This window comes from Oncorhynchus masou, chromosome 27 (assembly GCF_036934945.1).
Source record: "Oncorhynchus masou masou isolate Uvic2021 chromosome 27, UVic_Omas_1.1, whole genome shotgun sequence".
In the NCBI taxonomy this organism is placed as follows: Eukaryota; Metazoa; Chordata; class Actinopteri; order Salmoniformes; family Salmonidae; genus Oncorhynchus; species Oncorhynchus masou.
In genome coordinates, this window is record NC_088238.1 from 45,781,596 (window position 1) to 45,792,893 (window position 11,298).

Consider the following 11,298-nt stretch of genomic DNA (forward strand, 5'->3'; position numbering starts at 1 on the left):
CAGGGAAGTCATAGCTCAATGTTATTTCCGTTTTCAAAACACCATGTTGCACAACCAACATGTGGTAAAGATAGAGTAAGTCGACAGGACCCGACGCATTCTAGGTCTTTCAGTCTGTCCTTCCTCCAACGCTGTGTGTAGGCCCACAGACAGGGGAGTGGTCTGATCATAAAAAATGGACTGAGCTCGACCACAACTTCCCCCTGCTGCTCTACCCTGGCTTTCTTTGTAACACTGCGTCATCACCACACTTAACCAACCGACTAGTCAGCCCTGCTCAACCGATGTACTGTTACTGACTGAGCAGTCTGACGTCCGGTAAAAAGAGCTGGTTGCCGCTGCCTACTGTTGTGGTGTGTCCTGTTGTATCCTTGTTGCTGTGACAATGGGAGGCAGATTCCAGGTTCTTTCAGCTCTTCCTCTGTGGTTGAGCTTTGGCAGCGCTGGTGAGTCTGGAGTTTGATAAGTACAAACCTCTTGATGTTTGGTTGTTGACCTGTGCTTTGAAAGTGTTATTTTTTTGTGGGATTAACATGAGTTTAACTTTTTGATTAGTATAACTCCCAACTAAATTTGGTCTTCCACTGGAGGAAATATTTTAAAGTCAAGTAAATTATAAAGTATCATGGTGAGTCCCATGGTTGAGATCAGGGCTCATTCCACAAAGCATTTCAGAGTAGTGCTGATCTAGGATCTGACCATATAATCTTATTCATTATGATCTACAAGGCAAAACGGATCTTAGATCAGCACTCCTACGCTGAGATGCTTTGTCGAAACGGGCCCAGATCTCAGGGAGTCCAGCAATTAACATAGTTTGAGTTACAAATGCCGATACATCACATTCAAATCTTTTTACTGAAGACTGACAAGTCCGCCAGTGAAAATATTTGAATGTGATGTACTGGTATTTGGAACTCGTCATATTATTTTGGTCATATGAATAATCAACTATTTTGTTGATAGAAACCCTGTAGTGACACGTTTACAATAATTGTTGAAGTGGGGATCATAATTTCTCCTTCCTGAAAGGATGAAGTAAATCATAGCTTTTCCTGTCTGTAAATGGTTTTGCTCATGACTGTTTTAACCTGGTTTTAGAAATAGATTTTTCATTATAACCAAATGGAGTTTGGCGCAAAAAAAAAAAATGTATATTGGTGGAGTGTAGGTGATTCTGACATTCTCAATATAGAGGACAAAACGATGTCAGTGGTAATTGGTATGATGAACTACTGGTGTGATGGACCGTGTGTAACAACTAAAAAAAGGGGGATAGGGCTCAATTCTTATTGTTTTGGAGCCCTTTCTGGGACCGCAGAAGCAAAGCAGTGGCCACATTGGTCCTCTAACATTTGATACTGAAGAAAGTGATGGCATTACTTTTTCACGGCACTGACGAAACGTCAGCACCATCTGCATGGTCCACACTATGTCTAAGCATCAGTGTAGATGTACTGCACCTATATGCATGCATATACAGTACACATTTCAGTGTTCTCCATAGTGTTTTCTTGCACATAGCGTTCTCTATTTAAATCGACAGATGTTTTGAGGTTCACAGATATGAGGTAGGGAAACCAAAAGAGATCATAGATAAATCAACCACATCACCCTAATCCCGCCTCACACTTGCACACACACACACACACACCAAACTGATAAAGATAAAATAATCACATTTTCCATTTGAAAACAGAGACACTCAATTTGAAGATATGCCTATTTGACTGAGATCTGCGCGACAGACTGATTACTGGTGGTCACTTGCGATAACTGATAGTCTGGTTGTTTTTACCTACCTTAGTTACATGCACTGTAAGTCGCTCTGGATAAGAGCATCTGCTAAATGACTAAATTGGTGGTCAAACCTCAGAGGACCATCCTGTAAATAGCAGTTCTTCTCCTCTGTCCTCAGAGGCCCTGGTTGAGCCTCAGATCTGCTACATCCTGGACGCCATCTTGTTTCTGTATGGTATCATCCTTACCGTGCTATACTGCAGGATCAAGGTACAGCTGCCTTCTACACTCTAGAAATAGTTTTATACTCTTTCCCCAGATACTGTATATGCCTCATCACAATTATATTGTGGAGATCTACAGACAGTTCATTGGACTTCATTGTATAGTTTCTGATCTGACATGCACTGTCAACTGTGGGACCTTATGTAGACAGGTGTTTCTTTCTGAATCATGTCCAAACAGTTGAATTGGCCAAAAGTGGACTTCAATCAAGTTGTAGTGACACCTCAAGGATGATCAAAGGAAATTGGATACACCTGAGCTCAATTTGGAGTGTCATAGCAAAGGAGTGTGAATACTTATGTAAATGAGATTTCTGTATTTAATTTTCAATAAATTAGCTAAACAATTCTAAACAAGGTTTCACTGTCATTACGAGTTAATGTGTGTACAGTAGATGGGCGAGAGAGATAAAAATCTATTGATTCCATTTTGAATTCAGGCTGTAACAACAAAATGTGGAATAAGTCCAACGGTATGAACACCTTCTGAAGGCACTGTAGATCTGAAAGACATGGATAGGTATAAACACTGATCTAAAAAAAAACAATGTTCTCTGCAGTATGACTATGGGTAAATGAACTATGGTAGTAGCTCCACCTTGTCCTCTGGAAGGTGAGGTGAATTTTTTCACCATATTGCTTATACTTATCCAACCCATCCAGTCATTTCAGAACTGCACAAATGCCTAGAATAGCTTGGGGTTGATTCAGTTTCATCTGTCTGTCTGTTTTACCTCTATCTTTCAACACTCAGTATTTCCCACAGATGGCTCCGGTGACTGGGACAGCAAAGCCAGTGGTGAGAAAGCCACAGTGACATGATCTACACTGTTAAACCCCATTAAACAAGCCCTTATGGCACCCAGATACATGAAAACAAGCCCCTGCAGTTGGCCCGGGGATCAAATCGATGTAATGTGAGATATGCTCCAAACCATTTTCAAGTCCTGTACAAGGCAGACAAACACAACTACAGCTTTGCAGTCAGTTGGGGGTAGGGAGGAATTTCCTGACAAACATTAAACCTAATAGCTTATTTTTCACACACTTCACACATTTTTCACACACAAGCGCACCCTGTTTCAAGATGTTGCATGAATAGTGATTTAGTCATTTTCCTCAGTGTTTGTGTTTTGTAATGGTGTTTCTCTTTCACTCTGACACAGAATGCAGAGGAGAGCATCTATACGGTGAGTTGGTGATGGTGATCTTAGTTGATGTGTGGAATTTCAATTGTAGGTCTTTGCTTAATTATATTTTTTCTCGCTCTCTCTCTCTCTCTCTCCCAAATCTCAGGGATTGACTCCTCATTCTGCAGACACCTACCAGACCATCGGTCAGAAGAAAGGATTGCACTAGTCGAGGATGAGTTGAAGAAAGAAGAACGTTTGACTCTTTCCATTTGTTAAATCACTTTTGTCTTTCCAGGCATTTCCATTGCATCTTATGTATTTTATTTAACAGCTTTTGAGCGAAAATGTAACGGTTTTTAAAAACATGTATTTGCAATTCATATGTGAAAGCCTCCTTTGTATGTTGTGGCATGTGTCTCGAAAGAGAGAGAAACGTGAGAAGAGCAAAAGAGGGAAGAAGTTGAGCAGTGGGTAAAAATGTATTTACGATTGGTTTGACAGTAGCTAGGTTTGCATCCAATTTTCGACAGATTTTCATGTAAATATTATAAAATCTGCATAAAATAATATGCGCATTTTCCCACCAGATATGTTTGACTGACTTTATGAGGATACAATCCTGTGCGTGACGACGTAGTGCACGTACAAATATATTTTACGGTTCAATTCCCATGTACCGAATAAAAAATACAATTTCTATCGCATTTTCAACTCTGCTGATAATTAGTCACAAAAGCTGTTGCATTGAATAGCAAATGTACCCGAGTTGGTCTTGGCACATGCGCTCTAGCCAACACCTAGCAGATACAGTGCGGGTAGGCTACCTATTATGAGATTATTATGAATAAGAGCGATATTATTTGTATTGGTCAAACCAAATCATCGTTCGTTATCTCAATAAGACCCTCGATGTTAATTGTATAGGAGCAAGCAAGCCAACACCTTGTACATTCACCACCCTGTGAAGTTCATAATTTATTTAATCTGGAGCCAAATAAACTGCATGCTTTCCCGAGATGTAGTGGGAGAACCACACAACATATAATTTCATGACCCCCAAATTTACTTCGATATGATGGTTATTATATCAATATTTGCGCAGAAAACGTTTCCACCGCCATTTCTCACCGACATAAAAGTATCCCACCATGTCGAACGAACAAACTGTCTTGTCAGTATAAGATTGTACAGGTGTTGTGTCAAAAATCTCCCCCTGCCAGAACCCCCCCCCCCCTTCTAATTTCCTTAATTTTGTGGCTAGAGTCAAAATACTTTCTGTGGCACACATCAGAGTCAAATACGCTCTATAGAACAAACTTCACGTCAGGCAACTGAAATTAATAATCAATGTATGTGTGTTATAATTAAACAAAGGAGGGAGTAAAATGTTGGCAAGGAATAAACATTTCAGAACAACTATAGCTGAATTATTATCCTTGCACTTTCAAAAATACTAGTCGAATGAGACATTGGGAGAGATGACGAATTTTGGCAAAGAGATGTATTTTTAAACTAATACAAATCAGTAGCGGATTTAGGAACGGGCGGCACCTTGAAGCGGGGGTTCTCCCAGGGCGCCATACAAGCTAGAACCGCCATATACCAAACCGAAAACTGATTGAAGAGCTGAAATCTCAACTAGCAAGCAATGACGAACGCGATTCCGGCACAACACCGGCATTTTGTGTTTCCATAGCTTGGTCGTGACTTTTTTCATGCGTCAGGTAATTCATCTGCACGAAATGGTTGGATGTTTAACTTGTTTGTGCAGCCTATTTCTTCTTTGTATGATACTTATATTGAGGTTTTTTAGATCCAGCTCGAGAATGATGTTTTGCAACCTTTCGGTTACTAGTCCAACGCTCTAACCACTAGGCTACCCTGCCGCCCCATATAGCTTCATTCACCGATTTATCAAATCATGTACAGTTTTAAACTATTGATATTGGTGTTCTGGGTCTATTGTTGGGAATTTTAAAAGTTGCTATGGTGTTTTTATAATACATTCTGATAAAATATCAAACTGGTCTGTGGTAGGTTATTTTGATATTTTCTTTCACACAGTTGATGTATCTAGCTCACGCTATTTCAGAGGCTGATTTCCGTTACACCGAAGCCACATGGCAACTGATCCTGGCCCCGGCCACACACTGTCCGACTCACATCCTCTTTGTGGCCACTGCAAAGTTTCTGTCATGTGTGTGTCTGTGTGCGCGCGGTCTTGTGCGTTCTACTAGAACAGTCACAAGCAAAATAACACTGAAAATAAGTCTAAAATATGTATTTTTCCAGACTTTGAAGTTAGGTTAATTTTAGGTTTCTAATGAAAGTTGAACATATGTATTTTCCGGACGTTTAAAATACGTATTTTCTGGATGTTGAAATCAGGTTCATTTTCGGTACTGAAAAAAACATGAAAAGACATCTTAATGAAGAGTAAAGTAGGGTACAATGCAGTACATTATACTGTACTGAACTATACTTTTATTTAATATACTCTGCTGTCATCTACTGTGCTGTCCAAACTTGTGAAACAGATGTCGATGATTGGTTCAGATTTGTCCCGGTTCATGGATGTTGAAATCAAGGCCGGTCTGGAATTGAAGGATACAAAACTTGTACTACTGATTATCATAACAATTTAGCCTACTGGGTGAAACTCCTAGACATCAGTTGTGAGGAGCCTGATTTTCCATTCCGTACTGTCATTTTTTTTACCTGTCCTTTTTTTAAAGGATATCACGTTTGTTAATTTGCCATATTCACATCAAAGCGCATTTTTTTATGCCATTTAGGTTAGGCTGTTTGATCAAAGAAACGTGCATAATATCAAACGTGTCTCGTGACATTGTCAAATTTTCACATCCACTCCAGTCTGTAGGCTACAGAAAATGCCATATACTCTTTCTAACGTAGGCTATATGGTACATGGTTTATGTTAGACCATTTTTTAAAACCGAAAGTTGGTTGAGCGCCACAGCTGGTCACCTCCAACAGCAACCTGGAGAGGCGCGCTCGGTTTGGACAAGCAACATATGTTTAAGTGGGCACTGCTTATCACGGGCGGCATCAGCGCTCACCTAAATAGCTCACATGCCACTGGGTAAGAGACATTTAAATTATTTGGGGGCAGAATTATGCAAGGCATTATCTGTTGTTGGAGGTACGCCTTGGTCAGTTTAGCTCGGAAAATGCCGCCATCGTCAATCTGCAGTTGTATGCGGTCGCTTGACCAGAGCCTCTTGACAACGCTTCGCTCCAATGCTTAGCTTCGTTGGAGCTCAACGTTTTCTCCAGTTCAGTTAGCAGGGTTCTCGCTGCTCACCTTAATTGAGAGCAGCTTGACTGCCTGCGTCACTGCTTGGTAAGGAAACTGCTTGGAATCTGACCATAAGGTGCTACAGAGCGTAAGTGCATATGGACCAGCTCCATGCAACCTAGGACCTCTTGTTTTAAATGTACTTAAGTATCAAAAGTTAATGGAATTGCTCAAATGAAAAGCACCATCAATGTTTTATTGAGGATAGCCAGGGGCACACTACAACACTCAGACATAATTTACGAACTGCATTGTGTTTAGTGAGTCTGCCAGATCAGGGGCAGTAAGGACGACCAGGGATGTTCTCCTGATAAGTGTGTAAATTGGATAACTAGTACTTTGGGTGTCAGGGAAAATGTATGGAGTAAAAAGTACATTATTTTCTTTAGGAATGTAGTGAAGTAAAAGTTGGCAAAAATACTAAAGTACAGATACTCCAAAAAACGACTTAACTTTACATCACTGTGCACCGCAAGCAGTACAGGAGCGCCAAGTCTGGGACCAAAAGGCTCCTGAACAGCTTCAAGCCATAAGGCTGTTGAACAGTTAAATGGCTACCTGGACTATTTGCATTGACCCCCTTTTTTATGCACTGATCCTCTTGCAGCAGCTCTATGCACACAACACATACACACTCACACACACACTCACACACACACTCACACACACTCACACACATACACACACACACACTCACACTCACACACACACTCACACACATACACGCTCACACACACACTCACACACACACACACTACACACTCACACACACTCACACACACTCACACACATACACGCTCACACACACACTCACACATACACGCTCACACACACACACTCACACACACACTCACACATACACACTCACACACACACACTCACACACACACACACACACACACACACACACACTCACACACACACTCACACACACACACTCACACACACACTCACACACACACTCACACACACACACACTCACACACACACACACACACACACACACACACACACTCACACACACACACACACACTCACACACATACACTCACGCTCACACACACACATACACGCTCACACACACACATACATGCTCACACACACACACGCTCTCACACACGCTCACACACACACATGCTCACTCACACACACGCAACACACACACATACACGCTCACACACACACACACACATACACGCTCACCACACACACACACACACACACATACACCTACACACACGCTCACACACACACACATACACGCTCACACAGACACAAGCTAACATACACACACACACACAAACGCTCACACACACACATACATGCTCACACACATACACGCTCACACACAACACACATACACGCTCACACACAACACACACACGCTCACACACAACACATACACACTCACACACACACACACTCACGCTCACACACACATACACGCTCACACACACACACGCTCACACACACACATACACGCTCACCTACACACACGCTCACACATACACGCTCACACACACACGCTCACACACACACAAGCTAACATACACACACACGCACACACACAAACGCTCACACACACACACACATACACGCTCACACACAACACACATACACACTCACACACACACGCTCACACACACACACATACACGCTCACACATACACGCTCACACACACACTCGCACATAGACACATTTTCACAATCTTCACATATGCTGCTACTCTGTTTATTATCTATCCTGATTGCCTAGTTACTTTTACCCCTACCTACATGTACGTATTATCTCAACTACCTTGTACTCCTTCACATTGACTCTGTACCGGTACTCCTCCTCCTCGTTATTGTAATTTTATGGTTACCTTTTCCTTAAAAAAAAAAATGTTTTTGCAAATGTTTCGTACTTTTTGACATTGTTGGGAAAGGGCTCGTAAAGTAAGCATTTCCCGGAAAAGTCTACACCTGTTGGAGGAGTTAAGATGGAGCGTTACCTTATTACAATACAAAAGCGGTAGTCGTGTCATAGGCTCTCTTTCCATTTCCCCTGAAAACCGGAATATCCGGTTGTTGGCCTGAGGATTCGGCAGAGGCTGAGGGCTAAGCCAGCATTTCCTAAACTCGTTCCTGGGGACCCCAAAGGGTGCACATTTTGTTTTTTTGCCCAAGCACTACACAGCTAATTCAAATAATCAAAGCTTGATGATTAGTTCATTATTTGAATCAGCTGTGTAGTGCTATGGCAAAAACCAAAAAGTGTGTGGTCCCCAGGACCCGGTTTGGGAAACACTGGGCTAAGCCTAACGCAATCTCTGATGGAGTTGACATGTAATGCTGAGTGTATACCACAGGATGGCGACGATGCTGTAACAGCTACATGGCCACTGTCAATGGAAAGGAGGAAACGGTGAAGAGGGAGTATGTAAAGGGTAGTCCATTTACCCTACTGAAAATGCCTGAGGGCTCCTAACTGTTTGACATCCTTCTTGAACCCCTTCAGTAGAGATGTCATTCTGCCGGAGCTAAAATGGGAAACATTTCCCTTACCTTTCAACTCTTTTTCATCACCAGCTCCTGAAATTACCCCACTTATGAAGATGTCAAGCAATGAAACTATATATTTTTTTTCTGGTGCCTAAAGGGATAGATGGAGATCATGGTATATTGTAGATAGGATACACCTAGATCATGGTATATTGTAGATAGGATACACCTAGATCATGGTATATTGTAGATAGGATACACCTAGATCATGGTATATTGTAGATAGGATACACCTAGATCATGGTAAATTGTAGATAGGATACACCTAGATCATGGTATATTGTAGATAGGATACACCTAGATCATGGTAAATTGTAGATAGGATACACCTAGATCATGGTATATTGTACATAGGATACACCTAGATCATGGTTTATTGTAGATAGGATACACCTAGATCATGGTTTATTGTAGATAGGATACACCTAGATCATGGTTTATTGTAGATAGGATACACCTAGATCATGGTATATTGTAGATAGGATACACCTAGATCATGGTTTATTGTAGATAGGATACACCTAGATCATGGTATATTGTAGATAGGATACACCTAGATCATGGTTTATTGTAGATAGGATACACCTAGATCATGGTATATTGTAGATAGGATACACCTAGATCATGGTTTATTGTAGATAGGATACACCTAGATCATGGTTTATTGTAGATAGGATACACCTAGATCATGGTTTATTGTAGATAGGATATACCTAGATCATGGTTTATTGTAGATAGGATACACCTAGATCATGGTATATTGTAGATAGGATACACCTAGATCATGGTATATTGTAGATAGGATACACCTAGATCATGGTATATTGTAGATAGGATACACCTAGATCATGGTATATTGTAGATAGGATACACCTAGATCATGGTATATTGTAGATAGGATACACCTAGATCATGGTATATTGTAGATAGGATATACCTAGATCATGGTTTATTGTAGATAGGATACACCTAGATCATGGTATATTGTAGATAGGATACACCTAGATCATATTGTAGATAGGATACACCTAGATCATGGTAAATTGTAGATAGGATACACCTAGATCATGGTAAATTGTAGATAGGATACACCTAGATCATGGTAAATTGTAGATAGGATACACCTAGATCATGGTATATTGTAGATAGGATACACCTAGATCATATTGTAGATAGGATACACCTAGATCATGGTAAATTGTAGATAGGATACAGCTAGATCATGGTATATTGTAGATAGGATACACCTAGATCATGGTATATTGTAGATAGGATATACCTAGATCATGGTATATTGTAGATAGGATACACCTAGATCATGGTATATTGTAGATAGGATACACCTAGATCATGGTATATTGTAGATAGGATACACCTAGATCATGGTATATTGTAGATAGGATATACCTAGATCATGGTTTATTGTAGATAGGATACACCTAGATCATGGTATATTGTAGATAGGATATACCTAGATCATGGTTTATTGTAGATAGGATACACCTAGATCATGGTATATTGTAGATAGGATACACCTAGATCATGGTATATTGTAGATAGGATACACCTAGATCATATTGTAGATAGGATACACCTAGATCATGGTAAATTGTAGATAGGATACAGCTAGATCATGGTATATTGTAGATAGGATATACCTAGATCATGGTAAATTGTAGATAGGATACAGCTAGATCATGGTATATTGTAGATAGGATACACCTAGATCATGGTATATTGTAGTTAGGATACACCTAGATCATATTGTAGATAGGATACACCTAGATCATGGTAAATTGTAGATAGGATACAGCTAGATCATGGTAAATTGTAGATAGGATACACCTAGATCATGGTAAATTGTAGATAGGATACACCTAGATCATGGTATATTGTAGATAGGATACACCTAGATCATGGTATATTGTAGATAGGATACACCTAGATCATGGTAAATTGTAGATAGGATACAGCTAGATCATGGTAAATTGTAGATAGGATACAGCTAGATCATGGTATATTGTAGATAGGATACACCTAGATCATGGTATATTGTAGATAGGATACACCTAGATCATGGTATATTGTAGATAGGATACAGCTAGATCATATTGTAGATAGGATACACCTAGATCATGGTAAATTGTAGATAGGATACAGCTAGATCATGGTATATTGTAGATAGGATACACCTAGATCATGGTATATTGTAGATAGGATACACCTAGATCATGGTATATTGTAGATAGGATACAGCTAGATCATATTGTAGATAGGA

At 40.3% G+C, this 11,298-nt stretch overlaps 1 protein-coding gene across 2 annotated transcripts; it reads left to right on the forward strand.

Moving 5' to 3' along the window:
* The first annotated feature begins 150 nt into the window (after positions 1-150).
* Positions 151-3,537, forward strand: LOC135516293 (high affinity immunoglobulin epsilon receptor subunit gamma-like). Of its 2 annotated transcripts, none has more exons than XM_064940461.1 (5): positions 151-446; positions 1,919-2,010; positions 2,791-2,823; positions 3,191-3,214; positions 3,321-3,537. In XM_064940461.1, the coding sequence occupies exons 1-5, from the start codon at positions 386-388 to the stop codon at positions 3,381-3,383; spliced, it is 273 nt and encodes a 90-aa protein (XP_064796533.1). In that variant the 5' UTR covers positions 151-385; the 3' UTR covers positions 3,384-3,537. The 2 variants fall into 2 exon arrangements, with proteins under 2 accessions (XP_064796533.1, XP_064796532.1); XM_064940460.1 differs by having other exon boundaries at positions 153-446; positions 2,779-2,823.
* Positions 3,538-11,298: the final 7,761 nt, after the last annotated feature.